Source organism: Rhipicephalus microplus, unplaced genomic scaffold, assembly GCF_043290135.1.
Source record: "Rhipicephalus microplus isolate Deutch F79 unplaced genomic scaffold, USDA_Rmic scaffold_16, whole genome shotgun sequence".
Classification (NCBI taxonomy): domain Eukaryota; kingdom Metazoa; phylum Arthropoda; class Arachnida; order Ixodida; family Ixodidae; genus Rhipicephalus; species Rhipicephalus microplus.
The window spans coordinates 6575894-6596818 of NW_027464589.1; the positions used below are offsets into that span (position 1 = coordinate 6575894).

At 47.5% G+C, this 20925-nt stretch overlaps 1 protein-coding gene across 9 annotated transcripts in view; it reads right to left on the bottom strand.

Annotated features, from left to right (window-relative positions):
• Hel89B (histone acetyltransferase 1) overlaps positions 1-20925 on the bottom strand; it is a 913881-nt gene that overhangs the window by 148684 nt on the left and 744272 nt on the right. For 7 of the 9 annotated variants that reach the window (XM_037419311.2, XM_075883340.1, XM_075883342.1 and 4 more), the window contains one exon: positions 6640-6770. The exons of the other annotated variants lie outside the window; for them this stretch is intronic. In XM_037419311.2, the coding sequence (XP_037275208.2) occupies positions 6640-6770 (131 nt within the window). The remainder of the gene's footprint in view (positions 1-6639; positions 6771-20925) is intronic. 9 annotated transcript variants of the gene reach the window in all.

The window sequence follows — 20925 nt, forward strand, 5'->3', positions numbered from 1 at the left end:
GGTCACACAACGGTGGTCAAGCATAGAATTGACACGGTGATGCACGACCTTGGAAGTGCGATCCCCGACCGATCAGCTTGGCTGAGCAGAAAGCTCTTGATGCTGCTTTGGGGGAACTCATCGATACAGGCGTAGTTGAGAGGTCAAACGGCCCATGGGGTTTTCCGGTAGTTCTAGCTTCAAAGAAAGATGATACATATCGCCTTTGTGTAGACTACCGCAGGCGGAATGAGGTTACAAAGAAGGATGCGTATTCTCTTCCCTCCATTTCATTGCTAGTACCCAACCTAGGCAGGGCGAAGTACTTCACTACGCTCGATGCTAGCCGTGGATATTTTCAGGTTGAGATGGACGAGCGGGATAAAAAGAAGTCAACTTTCACGTGCCACAGGGGACTTTTCCGATTCAGGAGAATGGCTTTCGGCTTAGAGGGCGCTCCCGCTACATATCAGAGGCTAATGGACCGTGTTTTGGGAGATGCAAAGTGGCAGAACGCACTCGCATATCTATACGACATAGTGGTTTACTCGAAAACGTTCAATGAGCCTTTGCACCACTTGAGAGACGTTCTATAAAGGCTGAGGTCTGCGGGCATCGCTCTGAACACAAACAAAGCTCAGATAGCGGCGACCCGAATAACATTATTGGGATTTACGCTTGACGAGGGTCGCATTTTGCCGGATAAGGGTAAGCTTGAAGCGATAGTCTGCTATTCATCGACGGATAATAGTGAGCTGAGGCACTTTCTGGGGATGGTGAATTTTTAACGCCAATTCATTCCAGACTGGGCGGCAGTGCTGGCACCTTTGACGAAGCTCTTGAGGAAAGGTGGGCGTTCGGCTTAGAGCCAAGAGCCGGAGGCCGTATTGCATCGCCTCACGAAGCTGCTGGCCAACACTGCTCAGCTGCAGCTACCCGATTTGAACAGGGAGTATGTGATTCCTCAGATGGAAGCGACCGGGGCTTAGGAGCAATTCTGCTTCAGGAGCATGGAGGTTCTCTCCGACCGATTGCGTTCGCGAGCCGTACGTTGATGCCGGCGGAGAGGAACTGCTCGGTAACCGAGAAAGAGTGTCTGGCGATAAATTTTGTTCTCCTTAAATGTGACTTTCACATAGAGGGAGTTGCGTTTGTGATTGAGACTGACCACATGGCGCTCACGTGGTTGAGGCGCTTGAATTAATCGAGTGGCCGCCTGGCGCGTTGGGCAGTGCTACTGCAGTGTTATGACTTCACTGTTCACTACCGCAAGGGTAAGAACAATGCCGCGGCCGACGCACTATCGCGTGCTCCAGTCCGACACGAGGCAAGTCATGCGACTGATTCGGAACGAACTGAGAGCACTTGCGCTAACGCAAACAGCGGAGTAAACGTTAATTCGAGGTAATAGCGTGAACCACGTTGAGGCTGTCGTTAGGGCAGGGATTGTTTTCAGCAGAAGGGAACTGTTAGAAGCTCAGCAGAAAGATCCATTTTGTTGAAAGGTGTTCGACGGGCTCCAGGAGCCGGGTGGTAGTGAGGCCACCGCGCACAAGGGGGCAGCTGGTATTGCTGTCGGTGCGGAGCGCTCGGTAACTGCCGGTAGTACTGTGAGCATGCTGGATTCATATCTGCTGGATTATGACGACGTCCTGGTGAGGTACATACCATCTGAAGATGACAGAAGTGATTCATTTAAAGTCGTGATACCGCGCACATTGAGGGGAGCACTTCTTTGCTACTTTCAAGACTCGAGCATTGCTGAACATGCGAGCGGCCCCAAAACTTACGCTAAGTTGTGTCGCCTCGCTACCTGGCCAGGTATGGAGCGCAATGTGATTCGCGTCGCCCATTCATGTAGTGTGTGCCAAAGTGTCAAGCCACGAGGCAGACGTCCGCCAAGCCTCATGCAACCAATTACAGTCAAACCTCGATATATCGAACGGCGCGGCGACCGCGAAATAGTTCGATATAGCCAGAATTCCATATAAAAAAAAATCACGGAAAAAATGCGTCAACAGCTTGCTGAAAACAACCAACGAACCGTTCAAGCGTGGTGCAGTAAATACTCACTTGAGGATTCAAACATAGTATTTATTGTGTTGGTTTAAAATATTGAAAAAGAGTAGCCTGCTTTTTGTTGGCCAGGGCGTGTTTGACGACTGCGTCCTCAATATAGTCCAGGCAATCCATAAGTGATTGGCCGGTGCCTTCAATCGCGCCACAGTGGCGGCGCACAAGGGCCAAGGCAGCTACGACCTCAGCTAATGTCGGGAGCGGGGCACCATCAGCGCTTGCAGGATCCACCTCGGCAGAGTCTACATTTGGCTGCTCAGCAGTAGCTTCGGCGACAATCTCCACATCCGTGAGCTCCGCCGTTCGGAGTTAGGCCTGTCGCGCACTGTTCGGAGTTTGGCCTGTCGCGCACCACAGCGCGTGACAGGCCTAACTCCAAATGCACGAACACTGCGAGCACAACGATCGATGCCTGCCGACGCTACGGGGGAGGAGCTTGCAACAAGTGGTGGTGGTAGTGGTTGTAAGAAAGAAGAAAAAGGCACCTAATTTCTGTCTGCTTTCAGGTGACACGGCGCAGTGCCTTATAGGGGTGGGGGGAAGGAGGGATAAAAAGAATAGAAGGAAATAGATGAAGAAATAGACAGGCAAGCCACGCAAAAAAGAAGGAGATAGGAAAGTGGGGATCCGGTCGAAGCAGTCCAAAGGCGGAGCACCACAAAGCGAGAGCTGCACGGCGTCAGGAGACCACGGAGGGCGAACCAGTCGGCGGGAGCTACGCTGGCGTCGGAGATCGCGAGGGCACAACCGTGCAGCTTAAGGGGGGACGCGGCCTTTGAAAACCGAAAAATCGCGAAAAAGTCGATTTTTGGCAAACCACATATTCGGGCAGTATGTGTCATAAACTACCTTTTCTGTAAATATCAACGTCTAATTCGTCGCGAAACCATTTGAAATAAAGTTTAGAACATGCCACGGGGGCCCTTGAGCGGCGCGCGAGCGCTCAAAATACCCCAACTTGGCGTGATCGCAGTTTCTCGACCGCTCGATGGAGCGCCGCCATTTTGGTGTTGTTTTGTTTGTGAATTCTTGCTCTTTCTTTCCCCGCCACCTGCGTCGCCGGTGGCAGCGCAGGAGAGGAGCAAGCCGCTCATGATTGGAGGGCTCGCGAGAGCTTTCAAGCTTCACGCGGCTGAGGCGCGCAGCTTTGATTGGGCGAAGCGCGCGCTCCCCAAGGACGCGGGGGAGCCCGCGACTGCCATTGGCTGCTGCGCGCGATGACGTAGCGCTCTTGCGCATAATGCGGCCGATGCGGCCGCTCGTCTGCTGCTCCTCCGTCCGGCGTCTTTGTGTTCCGCTCGCTTCCGTGTATCATTGCAGCCGTTCGCATACTCTGCACGTTTCAACTGTCTTCGAAACGATTTTCAACCGTCTTTACGAGACGATTTTCAACCGTCTATACGAGACCGTTGTTTTGTTCGCTCACGATGCGCCCAACGAAAAAGAAGACGCTACAATCGTTCGGTGCAAGGAAGCGAGCTATGAAGCTTGTTTGCGCGGCGAGGCTCTCCGCTCGCACGTGCGCCGACGGTGATCGCGCCAACGATACCTGTGGGGCAGCTTCTGCTTCATCTACGCAAGAAAGTGGCCGCATCGACGCGCCTAGCAACGGGACTCCTGCTCCGCCGGTACAAGAATTTGTCGTTACAAGTGCGCCTGGTGTCTCGTGCTCATCGACAGTGGCTTCCGCATCTTCTCTTTCATTGGCCTCAAGTGCGATCGCGTCCTCAACTGTGCATTTGCGAACAAGTTTCCTGACGTGTGAGGAGAAAAAGGCGGCGGATCAACAACGCGCTGCTGTGCAAAGAGAACTTGGCGCTATGCCAGCGACGGAGCGGAAATTTCAGGCAATGGAGCGCAATCATGAAGCTGCCACCGCTACAAGTGAAGGCGAAAAATTTTTCCTTGTGCAAATGGATGCCCTAGACGACCTGCTATCTCGGACCCCGTGCCACCGGTGCACCGCGATTGGGATGAAGGTACGAGGAGGCACCCAACTTGGACTTGCTGCAAAGATTGAGCTAGTATGCTTGCATTGTGGAGTAGTTTCAAGCTCATGGAGTTCATCTCGTTCAGCTGATTACACACAACGCGTCTTAATTCACTGCGAAGGTGTTTGTTCACACATGCACCGCCTTGGGCATTAAGTATAAGAAAACAACCGCCTACCACGCTCAGTCGAACCCCACGGAGTGAGTTAATTGCAGCATCAAGCAGATGCTTGTTGCGATCTCTGAGAGCCATAGCGACTGGGATACCTACCTTCCAGAGATCGGTTTTGCATTGCGATCGACTGTGAACCAATCAACTGGGTATGCGCCTTCTTCTCTGAATCTGGAGAGAGAACTGCCGAAGTCGATGGGGACCGTACTTGCGGATCGCAGAGGAGTGCTAGTGGCGACATCAGCACGCGCTGAATACGCAACGCAGCTGCGGGAGGCGCTAGCGGAAGCTTTACATAAGGCTCGGCATAATCTCAGCAATGCTAGGGCACAGCAAAAGGCGCAGTACGACTGCATGAATCGGAATGTACGCTACGAAGTACGCGATTTGGTGCTGCACAGCGCCATCATGTTCTCAGCGATGCTAGTAAACAGTTAGCTGCCTCGCTGGCAGCGAAATAGTCCGGACCGTACCGAGTGCGAGAGAAAGTTTCTTCGCTCGTTTATCGGCTCGCGAACATAAAAAGCAAACCGAGCGGCGGACCGGTGCACCTATGTGATTTGAAACGCCACGTGGCCCGGGAGGAGCATGAGGACTATGGCCAGTCCCCCTCCAAGCCGCGCGCGACGGGTAATATCGCTTGACACTGAATGAGGAGCCCAGAACCGCAGTACTTCTTGTGTGTCAGGCAGAGCCAACTATGCATGGTAGGCCGCGTTTGATAAGTTCGACGTGGGGCGCAAGGGTTCGCGCGCAATACATGTGCAATTGTCAACCTGTTCTTTTTTCTGTGTCGACTTTCACCGAGCAGATGGAGAGTCGAAAGAGAAAGAGGTGCCGCCGGAACAGCTCGGAGAGGAAACCACTCCTCTCGCCGGATCACCCCTAACGTCATCGATGTCGTCATCGCAGCCCCACCCAACCAAACAATGCCACTCTCAACCTACCCCATCGGGCCTTTATGCAAGAGGCGCCAAGGCGCCAGGGTGACCAGCCGCCAGCCCAGCCAAGAGAGCCAGCTGCCTCAGAGCCACTGTCATGACGACAAGCCTACCAAGCCGACCCATGGTTCTCCAGGCACCCCTTGGCCTCTGCTACCTCGAGTTCATGACGTGGCACGCTGAAAATGAGACTCCCGAGCCTGCCAGACCAGTGGAGTTGTGACCCTATGCGGCAGCCCAGACCATGCTGGAGAGAGCAGCCTGAGCCAGTGCTGAACGGGACTGTCATTAACAGGCAACTCTCAATGGCCACCAGCACCCTGAGTTGCTGGGGACAACGGGGTGTGTTCCAGACCAGAGTGATACCGGCACCGGGTCCAGGGCAGCAGTAACGGCGGGGAAGGCGACAGCAGTGGCAGTGGCGGTGGAGGAGATGACAGCGGTGGCAATGACTGGTCATGACGCAAGTGGGCACGGCAGCAGTGGTGGTGGTTACTTTGGATGCAGCGGCGACAAGTGGGGTCACCAGCTGCACCTACGGCAGAGGGCCAACTGCAGGAGGGCACGGATTGGGACCCACCGTCCTAACCGTCCTCGATGATGAATAACAAAATATTCTCATGTTGCAGTCTCTGTCGTACGGGGGGCCTTCTTAAAGGTGGGGGGGAGATGTGGGGGAGCATGTGCACCCCGCCTCCCTTTCTCTTTTTACGGCAGCGCGAAAGCCGTGTTGTGGAAATACCCGCACGGCCAGCGCTCGTGATTCCCCCCTGTCCTGGCACGCGGAACGGGTCTCCTCTCCCTCAGCGAGAAAAGGTATTATTCTCGTCAGGGAGAGGGAAACAGGGACAGAGGACAAAAATGGCGTGCGGATGGCCGCACGGCTTCTCTGACACCGGCCAGGAACCAAAGAGGTCGGACCCACAACTCCCCTGCGAGCCTAGGACGTTAATGACCAAGGAGTAAGCATCTACCCTTGTTTTCTGTACTTTCTCCTCGCAACATTTGTACGCTATTGCTAACGCCTAGCAATAAAGTGTCGTTATGTTGACCTAGCCTGTTGCCTTGTTCGCCCGAACCTGTGTAGCTGCAGTGAGATGAGCTACGGATAGGGGACGCTAATTGTGCACCGTACGACTAGTGCGGCTGGAACATTAGCTAGGCTTCTGCATCAGCCGTACATAGGACGGACCCCGTACAACACCCACTTCTGTCGGGTATTTACATCAGCTTGATACTTCATCGTATTAGCCAGCACCATTCAGAGTCTAGGCAGCTAGTGTAGAGCACTTTTTCTGCCAGAGGGTGTCTCAAGCTATTTGAACTTTACACGAGGTGGCTGCTGACCAATAAGCCCTTGCATGCTACCTAAGGCATCAATTTACAAGCAGGATTATAAGCAGCATTTCGAGCCATGCCTTTTCGGTGTGCAATTTGCTGATATTTACTGCAAGTGCTTATGGTCCCAGTGAATACATGCCTGTAGTGGGCTCAGCTCACAGTAGTAGTCCTGGATTATCTTTGGGGGCAGATCCTGCAGGACGTCATCCTTGACTCGACGCAGCAAGAATGGAAGGACTTGTCGATGCAAGCTTTCCATGGCCAGCACTCCTGCAAGGGCAATGCAAAAACGCTCCAACTCCACACGAGCTCTTGTAGAAAAATGTTACCTGTGCATTGTCTTCAACATACATGCCACTGAAACAAAGAAAAGCAGCCAGTGGGTTGGAGATTTGAAGCAAGATGGCAAGTTGTGTTGGGTTGAAGTTAATTTTTTATGAAAAAGCAAGCAATTCAATAGAGGATGAGAAAAGTAGCGCACAGGACATGCGCTCAACTTGCATAAAATGCGAGAGATATGAGTTTATGCCTGAACACATAAACACACAAAAGCAGGGCATTTCAGAGCCTCCACCATTGCGTTTTCGAAATGATAGAGGCTCTGACACCCCCTCAAGCTTTATGCTAGCCCTGTGGGCTTGTTCATTCAAGCTCGAGGGGGCTATGAAATTGTTGGCAATAAGCAGAGTTCGAATATTTAAATGGGTGCTAAAATGTACAAATTTTAGCACCCACCAATTAGTTCCACACGACATGGACAGAACCTAAAAAAGCGACCTCTGGATCCCTTATCGTGAAGTAGGCGCTACTACACATTTGTGGCAGGTGATGTCGTTCATGAAAGTGATTCTTAAACCCTTTTTCGAAGGCTAGAGCATCGTAAAATCATTTGACATGACATGTACCGAGGCCGCTACTGACAATTATATCTGCACCTTTTTTCTTACTCCTGCCTTGCCTTCTCAATTCATGAGACGTGCTGACATTCCACCCAATGCTCTCTTGAGTGCATGGAACGGTTTGAGCTTTGCCTAGTCATGGCCTCCTAGATTGCGTGTCGACAGGTTGTCCGCGAAATTGTAGGCCTATGTGCCCAGTGCACCCAGCAGCACGCACACCGCCTGGCAATAGAAACGAAGACTGCGGAGTGGTTGATATCTGCTCCGACAGGTGCCCCCACACTACCAGCCAATCTTATTTGATTTTCCTGTACAGCGACAACCTGGAAAAGCATTCGAGAATCAACACCAATAAAATCAGGCAACGTGGTTGTGTCTTAAAGGGGACCTGAAACACTTTTTCAACTAACCATAGAATTAATTCACTGGAAGAGCTTATTGTCTTAGAGTACAATGCAGCAAAAATTTAAAGAATCCGTCCAGTGCGAATGAAGTTACAAAGATTCGTCACAAGCTGCAATCGCATTCTCTTTTCGCTCGTCTTGACAAAACCGTTACTAGCCAAGCAAGGAGGGATGGCAGGGGCAAAGAAAGACGTCACGTGAGCTTCGTGACCTTGAGCACTTTCTTCGTTTTTCTCTACCCAAAAAGGAAAAATAAATCAGACACAGAAATAATGGAGCGTCTGGCACAGAGATGCCTCCCTTTAGATACAGCCCAGCCTCTTTCTGGCTTCGCGCAATACACGGGATCACCAGCCTTCGAATAGGACAAGCCCTTTCAGGAAGCAGAGGTTCGCACCACCTTAAACAATCTTGATGGGAAATCCGGCCTGGGCCCGGACGGCATTACAAACAAGACACTACGCAACTTAGACGATGACTTGTCACCTACCTCAACAAAGAAATCAATCGTATTTGGGAGACAAGGACTTTCCCCGAGCATTGGAAAATGGCGTCGGTTATTTTCATACCTAAACCTGGCCAGAGTAGCAGTATTGGCAACTTGCGACCCATTTCACTGACGTCTCGTATAGACAAGGTCGCGGAGCATGTCATCATCGATCGGATATCAAAACACATAGAGAAGACTAACCTGTTCCCGTACAACATGATAGAATTTAGACCACACCCACCTACTCAGGACGTCATAAAAATGCTCGAGCATCACACCATAGATCAGGAGACGAAAGACGTTGAATCCATTCTCGGACTCGATCTTAAAATAGAATGCGTGTCGACAAAAAAGCTTCTTCAATACTAGATCTCGTTTTCTGTTCCTCAAGTTTTGAATCCTGTATGGCAACAGTTTTAGATGGCATTTCTGATCACAAATTGGTCAATTTCAATTGTTCTTTACCACGTAGAACAAGGTCATCTAGACCTGAGCCCGTAGTTGTAAAACAGTATTCTGCTGCAGACGATTTCCAGATTGTTCACTACCTAGAAGAAGCTTTGCTATCATTTTGCGACGGCAGTGTTAACTCGCTATGGACACAATTCAAATTTTATTGCCACTTCTGCATTCGCAATTTCGTTCCAGATAAACTTAAAAAAGTTGGCCGTACAAACCCCTGGATAACGCGCGATCTAATTCACCTAAAACGCAAAATTAAAAGGCGTAGAAAGCAAAAAATAGCTAATGATGTAGTTCTGCACGATCTAAGAGATACTTTAGCATCCAAGTTGAAGGAGGCTAGGGAACATTATTACACCGAGACACTAGGCCGCTTTGCGGCAGAGAGTCCACGAAAATTTTACCAGTTCTTGCAAAACAAAGACAACCGTATCCCTGATGAAATAATGAACGGAGAAACCACTGTCACAAATAAAAACGAAATAGCAAACGCATTTAATTCCTACTTTCAGAGCGTTTTCTCAAGACCACAAAACTTGAGTATTATGACGGTGCCAGGTCCTTCAAGCCTAATAAATATATCCTTGGAAGGGGTGACAGAACTATTATTGCGGCTAGACGTAAAAAAATCGACCGGCCCTGACGGTATCCCAGCTGTTTTTCTAAAGAGGTATGCTGAAATTATAGCTAGATTCCTAGTAATAATATTTGATGTTTCGATTAAAACTAGTTCAGTGCCCGACGATTGGCTGCTAGCACGTGTAATTCCGGTATTTAAGAAAGGCAACAGATTATTAGTCAGTAATTATCGACCAATCTCCCTTACCTGTATTTGTTGCAAATTACTTGAACATATTATAGCGAAATATTTAAATACTTTTCTTGAACAAAATAAAGTAATTCACAGCGCGCAACATGGCTTCCGACGGGGATTATCTACCACCACACAATTATTAGCAACTGTTAACGAGTTCTCCAAAGTTCTGGACAAGTCTGGACAGGTTGATGTCATCTTTATGGACTTTTCCAAGGCCTTCGACAAGGTCCCGCATATCAAGCTAATAGATAAGATGAAGGTTATTGGCATTCCTCCGGAAATAATTAACTGGGTCATAGCATACTTAACGAACAGAAAACAGTACGTAGATATAAACGGTTTCACCTCTGGGTATTTGGGGGTGTTATCTGGAGTCCCGCAAGGGTCAGTTCTCGGGCCTATACTATTTAATATTTATATTAACGATTTAGTTCAAGCCATCCGACCTGGCGTGTCTGTTAAGTTATTTGCAGACGATTGCATAATTTTTAATACCATAAATTCTATCTCTGACCAGCATGACTTGTGTGAGAACTTAATCTACATAAAAGAATGGTGTAAAAAGTGGGAAATGGTAATTAATTTTGAGAAAACTGTATATTTATGTCTGAGTAACAAAATCCGAAAACTGGAGTTTACTTATAATGTAGGTGGATACGCTATCAGGCAAGTAGAAGAATTCAAGTACTTGGGCGTAACGATTACATCGAAGCTTACCTGGACAGCACATATTGATGATATATGTTCTGCTGCCAGGAGAAAATTAGGCTTTCTAAAATATAAATTGGGTCGTTCTTCTAGTTCACTAAAACTTAGAGCCTATAAAGTCATAGTTCGTCCTTCTCTTGAATATGCCAGCATTGTGTGGGACCCCCACACAGCTGGTAATATACAGAAAATAGAAAAAATACAACGATTAGCTGCTCGATTTATATACAACCGGTATAGATATCGCGATTCGCCGTCAGCCCTGTTGCAGGATGCGAACCTCCAACTTTTGGCCGATCGAAGGAAAACTGCACGGCTTAACTTTTTCCGCCTTTTATACTTTTCCAGATCAGGATTGCACGCACCAGATTACATAACACAGGACACAACCAGGTCTTCACGTCATAAACATAGTCGTAGCATTACACCTATATTTGCACGCACTAACATTTACAAGTATTCATTTTTCCCGAGAACTGTCTCTGATTGGAATGCTCTGCCCCATGATTCCCCTATGCTCAACACGCCGAGATGAAACTATACCCTTTTTTTGTTGCTTAAGTCTGCTTCTTTGCCTGTATTTGTCCTTTGTTTTTCATGAGTTTTTAATGTACATGAATTTTGTTCTGCAGTGAATGTATACTGCAGCGGAAGTGTATGTATGTAGAAGAATTTTGTACTGTATTGCCCTCTCCTGCATGGACCATACTTGGTCCGCAGTATGTGATAAATAAATAAATAAATAAATAAATAAATAAAAAGGCCTTTAACAATGTCTTGCACTTCCAAATACTTGCTTCAATCTCTTCTCTCAACTTGGGAGCAAACTTTCACAAGTTCACCAGCTCGTTCCTCAGGAATAAAAAAACCACTATACAGCTTGGGGATCTCAAGTCTAAGCCCTATGATCTCGTTACCTTCGGCACCCCACAGGGCTCAGTCGTCTCCCTACTGCTGTTTAAAAGTGCAATGCGCGGCCTTGCTGCCAAGCTCTCAAATCGAGAAGGCATCAAGTTCGCCATCTGCACGGACGATATCACCATATGATGATATCGTCCAGGTGGTAATATCGTCTATATGGTGATATCGTCTCCCCACTGTTTTCCCCTGAGAGCTCTGTTGAAGAGAGCACTCTGTGGAGAGATCTCTTCAAGAGGCTGTCGACTGTGTTGAAGTCTACATAAAGGAAATGGGCCTCAAGCTCTCGCCGTCAAAGTCCGAACTTCTTTTATATCGACCCACGAGACGGGGACTCAAACCCAAAAATTGGCAACCACTGGTCGACATCGACATTAGGCTGCACACGGCATCAGGGCAGCATATTCCAAGCGAGGACTTCATACGCGTTCTAGGCATGATTATGGAGCCTGATGGACAGAACAGCCACATGATCGACCGTCTGACTTCCAAGGCGGAAGGGGTCATCCGACTAATCTCACGCATTTCCAACAGTCGGGGTGGTCTTCGAGAGCACAACCTTCTCAGATTGTTCCATGCATTCTTGATGAGCCATATAAGCTATGTCGCATCTATGCACAGGAGGCAACTCCATGAGAGAAATAAATTGAACATGCTCATAAGGAAAAGCATGAAGAAAGTTCTTGGAATTCCTATGCGCACAAGCACTGAGAACCTTGTAAAACTTGGAGTCCACAACACCCTTGAAGAAGTTATCAAGGCTCAACAAACGGCACAGGTTACCAGGCTTTAGATCACACCAGGGGGGAAAGATTCTGCTGGACACTGGAGTCAACCCCCTGACGCTCGAAGTGCAAAATAAGCCACTTGATGAATATATAGCCTCTCGCATCAAAGTGTGTCCGCTTCCACCAAATATGCATCCACAGTACAATGTGGGCAGGCGTGTCGCTCGAGCCTCCTCTCTTTTAGCTCAAGCTCACACCGACTCATCTGTTTCATGCTTTGTTGATGCCGCCCAGTACGGCGTTTCCGCTCACTTTGCAGTAGTATTCGTAGATACTAAGGTTCAGATTTTATCCTCAGCGTCGGTTCGAACCACTTCTCTTTAAAAAGCAGAATATATGGCCATTGCACCAGCTCTCTTTGATCCACAAAAGACTCATATTTGTACGGACTCTAAATCCGCTGCTAGGGCCTTCGCTTCTGGTTCCATGTGGAAGGAAGTTTTTAGAACTCTCACTCACAAGGAACTCATCCACCACACTATTTGGTTCCCTGCTCACCTTGGCTTGAAGGTCGGCGGCCATCCCAATCTCAACTAGATAGTTCACTGCAAGGCGCGAGGCTTCACTTACCACGCCAGGACTAGTGCTTCTCAGACAGAGGAATCGGCCCCCAACCTTCACTTTAGGGACATTTTGACTACCTTCAACGAGATCACGAAGCACTATCAATCAGGCCGTAGGTTCTTTTCATTGCCACACGAAAAGTTGTCTAGGCCACAGGCAATCTCTCTTCGCATGCTTCAGATGGGTACATACTCTAGCCTTGTAACCTATAGCCATTACTCCGATGTTTCAGAACTTTGTCCAGACTGCCACAACCTCAGTGATTTTAACCACATGCGCTGGATGTGCCCCTGTTTACAAGAAAAAAATTAAAACTTTCCGAAAGTTCCCTTTAGAAAGTTTGCAGACGACTACGTAATCTATTCAACTATAAATAACCCTCTCAACCAACAAGCTTTACAGACTAATCTTAACCATGTCATAGACTGGTACCAGCAATAGCTAATGACTCTAAATTTTAGTAAATGTAAATCTGTAACTTTCTCTCGATGTTCTGCTCCCCTTTCTTTACCATATTCAATTGCTGGTGTTCGTATCGAGGCCAATAACTTGTTTAAATATTTGGGGGTGACCTTATGCAATGACCAATCTTGGCGCACTCATATTACAAATATCGTAGCATCTGCCAATAAAACACTAGGATTCCTGAAACGCAACCTTCATCATGCCTCCACGCACCGAAATGGAATTCAAACCACTCGTCAGACCAAAACTGGAGTACGCATGCCCTATCTGGAGGCCCACACCAGTCCTACCTTGCATCTGCCCTGAAAGCAGTCCAAAACCATGCTGCTAGATTCATTCATTCTACTTATTATAACCGAGCTAGCGTATCATCATTGAAAGCGGAATTCGGTTTGTCTAATCTCTGTCTTCGTCATCGTATTGCCACGCTATCTTTATTCCACAAATTTTATTACAGTGATCTCTGTCATCCACCTTACATTGTTCACCTTATGCGCATACCTCATTGCCGGGGACATGAACTGCAAGTGTCACGCCCACGTGCTCGCATTCTCACATTTTCCTCTTCATTTTCTCCCCGAGCAGCAACAGATCGAAATGGCGTTTCCCACACCATTGCAGCCATTACTAATTTATCAAACTTCTTCGACAATGTAACAAACTTTCTTACCGAGTGAAGTCACCTGGCTACACTGTATACCCACTCCTTATATAATACCCCCTTGAGTGGTCTTTAAGAAAATAAAGTGATGTGTCGTGATTACAATCTATCCTAACCATTGTGAATCCAAATATGGTCTTGTTTTGAAACAATTATGAGTGACCCCAAAAGTATGCGCGCAATGACTCAAACCAATGCTGCTTGACGCAATGCTGGGAACAAAACTGCGGTAGATGGATGCGATAACATAACTACACAGTTCTGAAGGCACTGAAGGCACTTGCACAGCCAGGGAAAATCAACTGAAAACAGAACTACCGTTTTCTGCAACCACTGCACAGGAAAATGTGCTCGCCATCATCATAATTATTGATTGTGAATAAGCTCCCAAGGAATGCCGCTAACATAGCGGAAGATTAACCTTTTCAGGGTTCTTGCTGTGCTTGTACCGCACTGCTTCTATGTCTAACACACACTCTTTTTTAGACCACTTCTCTTGCTTGGCATGTGCTACCATGCTTCGGGAAACTGAAATTTGTTTCATGTGCCGATACCTCTCCGTTCTTCCTTTTTTTTTTATGCTTCCCAAAGTGGCGCACCATAAGTTGCTTTTGCATCCGAGTGTGCCCGCAGTGCGGCTGGTTTAAAATGCACGCTTTATCGATAGTTTTTGTTGCTTAAGATGCACATTTTTTTTTTCAGGCACTAATATCTCTCTATTGTGTATTATTATTATTTTTTGCTATCGAAAGCAGCACAGCCGCTTTTGCTTGCGCATCGGAACACAAGCATACAGTGCAGCTGGTTTTGGTCTTGTCCTTTGCGTGGTCATCACTTCTCATGTCCGCAAAGCTGATTGCAGCCTGGTTTCTAATCTCTGGAAGGAAGACCACTTGTGCCTTCTTCAAATATTGCTCCCTGAGATGCAATTAAATGTTTCCGTGCGACGCTAAATTACACAAACACCGCTGCTGTGATTTCCTAACCCCACCTCGTTGGATGTAAGACATATTACAGTTGAGTGCACATATAACAACCTCACTTACAATGAACTTCGATAAAAAAAAAAAAAAACGATATGTATGTGACCTTGAAAATATACAATATTTAAATGGCAGAAAACCGCACTCCTGATGATCCGTCTATGAGAGCCGCCGATCGGTTACAGAATAGAGTCAGCGCTCCGGCGACTTGCCTAAACACCACTTTTGACTACCAATAAGCCATTGAAGAAGTGCCCATCGGTTCTTATTGTTTAAACACTGACCTTATCTCTGCAGCCCTCCAATTGTTCCTCTCCCCACTTCGTCCTTCGTCTCCCTTCTACTTTGAGCACATCTCCACACGAGGCCCGTGTTTTCAGACTGCCACCGATCTTTCGAAGACCGGTCGGCTGACTAGTTCCCCTCAGTTTTTGATAGCTGATGTTACCCTATCACTGGTGTCGCCGGCCTAGAGTGACCAGACCATCTGCAAGATTGTCGGCCCCCAACTGTACCCGATCGTATACGTCTGTGTCTATGTATATAAAAATATATTTCAACTGTGTCATGTCTCAATCGGTATATTTTATCGTTCCTGTGGATGCGCTTGCTCTACATGCTTCAATGACTTTCATCCTCCGTGATTCGTTTCATGTTTGGGAGCTGTTTTCGCTCACTTAGCACTCTGCTCAGCATGCCCTCCACAAGTGTTAAAACAGCTGTTACATGGAACGAATTGTGAATAATGAAGTCAGTAAGGCTGCGAAATCCCGCTCGTGGCACAATACAATTCTTTGATCTCTGCGTGTGCAGGCATTCTCCCAAGTTTTCCTATGCGTGAGTTGCACATTTCGTGGACCTTTCAAGCAAGCTACCCAACTTGCCTTCTTCCCGCGTGTATTGGTTTTGAAAGTCACCTTCCCACGATGTACGCACCCCTAACTTCGCTCTATCCCAACTTGGCCCGTCTCTCACAAGTCTGCTCTCCTCTCTTTATCGCAACTCCTTCGCCCGTCTCCACTGCTCCGCATGGCTCGAATTAAGAAGTTTCTTTTTGTAGCTGGAAGCAATCCCGGAGTAGTTCCTCGCATCTTGGCTTGTATGTTGCATGTACACCAGTGTGCACGTCTTGCTCACTGTTTGTATGCATGTGTAATGAGGATAGGAGATGGAAGTTTTCCAACCCTTTTCCCTCTACGATCCACCTAATTGTGCCACGTGCGACAGGCGGCTGCGCAAAGCCTTATGCCTAATGAGTCCCTCAACAACAATCGGCATCCACCCAGCACGCAGCCTATAGGCGCAGGAGAGGCAGCCGCAAGGAGACATCCACTCTGTAAGGTGGCCCTACTGGCATGCCGCACAGAGCAGCTTACTGAGCAATCGGCACCCACTGCCCCAGACGGTATCACGACGCCCCGGCGTCGAGCCGCAAGAAAAGACAGCAACGATGCCAGACTCCATGAGCCTCAAAGAGATAGAAAAAAAGCTATTCACAGAAAATAAGACAACCTACGAGGCTTCCGTACTCACTCGCTTTGGGCTTGGCCTACAGTCCTAGTGCTCTAAGCTTTGCTCACCCCAGGATGCAGATCGCATGGCTCTCGTCCCAACTGAACAATGTTCTTGAAAACCAACCACACACACGCACAAAAAAAAAAACATTTGCGAGCAGAGAAAAAAAACTCAACGTGCCGACAAGTTCAAACACCTCCCAACAACAAATCGCCCCTCTCTCAACAAAGCACACCCCGGACGCTAGCAGCTCAAGTACCCCTAGGCCTACTCTGCCGTTCCGAACCGCGAGAACTGACATACGATGCTCCAAGAGCCCCATGTTGGGCGCCATTGTTGGGTCTCGAAGTGGAGGGTGCTACGCTCTTGGAGTCAACGAACACACTAAATTTGGTCGAAACAAACAAAACAACACACAGTTATTTAACTACTTTTAGATCGACAATATCATCAGCCGAATTAATATACATCAATCGTGATCAGCTGGCTAAAACAACCTTACACAATATTACGATACACTCAACAACATAACATACACAAGGCGGCGAACGCTTGACTCACCCCGAGGGCCCCGGCAGAGGACCCGGGGTGCCATGCACCGGGCACTGAGGAATTTGCTTTAATCCTCACACGCCAAAGAGGCCCAGTCATCTCTCCCGTGCCACCACCAAGGCTTTCAACCAGGCGTCACTGCTGGCACCAACGTTCTGTTCTAACCATTATAATGATGATGGTGATAAATGCTCGCCAGCACAACACCACCTACTGCTCGGTAGTTCTGAACTTGATATGCGGCCAGTGCATGAACCACGTGTGCCACGAGGCGCAAACGACTCTACAGGGTGTGTTAGCCCCCAAGACACTCAACACAACGTCAAAAGCGCAACAACTTGGCTTGGGCGTAATCTGTGCATTTAAGACTTATTATAGGTACTGCATTGTGGAGTGCTTGTTCATGGCTGTTGACAGTGCAGCAACAAACTTGCCGCGTTGGGTGTCCCTGTATTCAGCAGTGGAGATGGTGAAGACTTCGTGGGCGCAGTTAACGACTACATGTGTGCAAAACTGTTTCTGTGAGGCTGACTTCGTTGACGTCAGACCCGATGCCTAGCTTTCATACAGGACCATTCCAGCGACAATTTGTGGCAGTGCATCGTGGACTGCATGAGAGAGCGAGAAATTGGCTGGAATGATTTCATTATGGCCTAATATGATGCCAACAGTGCTAAACAGTGCATGGATGAAGGCATTGTGAATGAAGTGTGCAGCAAGAGCAATTTAGAGGAACTGAATGATGACAACGAGAAAACTTTGGAGCCAGTGCCCATGAGGTCAGCACCAACATGGCCGTGCCACTGACACATTTTTTTTCTGCTAATACAGGCTGGTGGTTGTTCATATGAGGTTTCATCTTTTATGCATTCATGGTGCTGATCAGAGCCGTAGTTAAAGCATGGGTTTAAAAAGTCATGCTGTGTGTTGTTATACTAGACGTTTCTTTGCTTTACTACACAGATACGCATTTTATTTCTTGCTTTTGTTTCTGTGTGGTGAAATTTTGTTAAACCATGGTCCTTCTACAGCAGAGGCCCTAAATCGAATTTTGGATGGTCAGAAAGACAATAAGGCCAAATTAGAGGCTATTGAGAAGTACCGTATAAACCGAACTATAGGTCGAGTGGGAATATAGGTCGACCCCCCAAGTTCAGGTTACCGAAAAAAAAAAAGGAAAATAACCCAAAATTGCCGAAAGACATTTATTTGCGAATTGGGGGCACCGCACCCCGATCATCGGTGCTCCCCTCAACCACCATTGCAACTGCTCCTATTCGTCAGACAAAGCACCATTGTCTTGTGAAGACGAGAGTTTGTCGCTGGCCGCCTCCCACAGTGCGTTGTCTTCCGTGCCATACAGCGAGTTGCTGATGGAACATTTCTTAAAGGCTTTTTCTACCATCGAATCTGGCAAGGAACGCCAGGTGGAAAGCACCTAGCCACAAACAGTCACAAGCGGAGGGCTCTGTAGGCAGCTTGTAGGTGTCTTTGGGTTGCCGCCAGACATCAATTTTTGGTACTCCAGCCGCACTCGGTCCTTGAACGGCTTGTTTAGCACAACATCAACCGGCTGGAGGGTCGACGTCATAGTACTTGGTATCCCAGCGAGGTCAATTTTTCCATCGTCCAGTGCGCGCTTGACAACATCGGTTACGTGACCACAAAACGCATCTAACACCAGCGGGCTGCAAAGACGCAGCAGTGCACCTGGCTGATGGTTCCAGACTATTCGTATCCATCCGAGCATCATGGCCTCGTCCATGTATCCCTTTTTGTTGGCGCGAACGACAACACCGCACGGGAACACTTCCTTCGGCATTGTCTTATGTTTGAAAATGATAAAGGGCGGAATCTTTCTACCATCTGCCATGCATGCCAGCATGATGGTGAAGCACGAGTGCTTGTTGCCAGTGGACAACAGCTTCATATCCTTGGTGCCACGCTGCGTGATCATGGTCGATGAAGGCATGCCAAAGTACCCGGGGGTCTCATCGGCATTGTCAATCTGCCCCATCATGTAGTTGTTCTGCTCCCGAAGCCAGTTCACGATGCTTTGAAAGTTTATAAGCTTATCTTTGAACTCCACTGAAAACTTCTGACAGATGGATGTGTGCCACCAGAAAGGAAATCCTTTGCGTCTCATAAATCGACGCACCCAAAGGTTTGGTGCACGAAACTCTTCTTTCGTGAGCCGAGCTTCTTGAGCGAGTTCCACAGCTTTTTTGTGAATGGTATCCACAGTCACTGGCAGCGAGCACGCATGAACATCCCACACAAAGTTCCCTAGCGTATCCTCCAGCTGCGAATGAACTGCACTTTGCCCACATATTGACATTTTCCAAAGATTGTACATCTGCAGCTTCCCTTTCTGCACCTTCCAATAGCGCACGCTTTTTTCTGATACACCAAAGCGGCGCTGAGCAGCCATATTCCCATTTGCTTCTGCGAACTCAACAACCTCGAGTTTAAACACAGCTGAGTACGGCCTTCTCGTACCGCTACTCATATTCAGTGAACGAAAAAAAGACCACTAAAAATTAAACACAATGTCAAGCGAAGCGAGAACTTAGAACAGATCGGAGGCAAATCACGAACACGAAAAAAGAGAGAAGAACGAAAAAAACAACCTGCTATTGTATTTGAATGCGAACATGGCCGTGTCCAACTTTTTCATGCACATGCAAGCCACATGTTGCCAGACAGCGGTGCACTGTCGGCTAGACACCGCTATATAAAACGAGAGGCAATTTTAGCTCGTTGTTTTATTGAAAATACCTTGACTAATGTTCTGGTTTATACGGTAGCAGAATCAAAGTAATACAGCTATACAAGAACCAAGGTCACGAATAATTTCAATAGAAAGCGCAATAGCACAGTTCGCACACCTAAAAGCTTTGACAGAATGTAGAAAAAAAACTGAAGATATGCATAGTATTGTAAAAGATTTATCCACTAAAGTGAATTACTTGAAAGACCGCAGCAGGTGATGTAACTTGATATTTTATGGTGTCGCTGAGTGAAAGTCGTGAACTGCCCACCGCTTCTGAGAAAAAAGTACGAAAAATCGCATCCGGTTTAGGACACTCGTCCGTACTTCTCAGACGCAGTGCGCAGGAAAAGAAAGTTTCTCTGAAAATTCGGCAAAAAGAATGCTTTTCATGGTGCTTGTGTAAATCTAAAATATGACAAACCGTTTTTGAATAGGCGAATATATGTGTACGATGAAAGATGTGGCCAGGTTGTGCAAACCACATGACGCATGCACAGCTCTATAACAGATGTAGCTTGTCTGTTTGTCAATTGCCGTAGCGTCAAAAACAAAGTGAAAGATTTCCATAGACTCTTGTGCATAATAAAAACAAGCATAGTGCTAGGTACTGAATCATGGCTAGATGCTGACGTAACAGAAACCGAGGCTTTCGCAAGCTGCTACACCTGCTTTAGGAATGATAGAAATTGTGATAGTTTGCCTTCTTGTTCTGCGCCTGATCTTGGTGGCGGCACTTGCGATGATGTATGATGCAAGATCAGATAGCCAAATGGAAAAACTTCATCAGAGTGCTCATATTATAGGCCTCTGGCATGTTCTGAAACAAGAGGTGCAACAGCCAAAATAGAAGTTGGAGCAATCTTCAGAGCAGGAAAATGTTACTTTTCGTGCAATAAAATCCAAGTTTGGAGCAAGTTATGAAAAAAAAAGCTAATTTTTATCATGAAAGACCAAATTTTGAGCACTATAAAGAAGAACGCTAATATTTAGGAAGGAAATATATGTGCAAAACATTCAACCCACCTAAAAGTGCAGTGAACACGAGCCCTGTAATTTCAATAAAGGTAGTATTCTGAATTACCTCACTGAGCAAACAATGAAGTCCACCTTAGCAAGTGTCACACCCACTGAATTCTTTGCCAAACTCTGCGAATTCAAATGTGGCTCTGCAAAGCTGGCGACTTTGAAATTCAGGATATTTGTAAAACTGAGGAGTCATCACCTGCAGCATGGCTGCGTCCACTGCAGGACAAAGGCCTCTCCCATGTTCCGCGATTCAACTCGGTCCTGTGCTTGCTGCTGCCACTTTATAGCCCCACACTTCCTAATCTCATCTGCCTAACTAACTTTTTGTTTTCCCCTAATGTGCTTGCCTTCTCTGGGAATACAGTCAGTTACCCTGAATGACCAGCGGTTATCCTGCCTA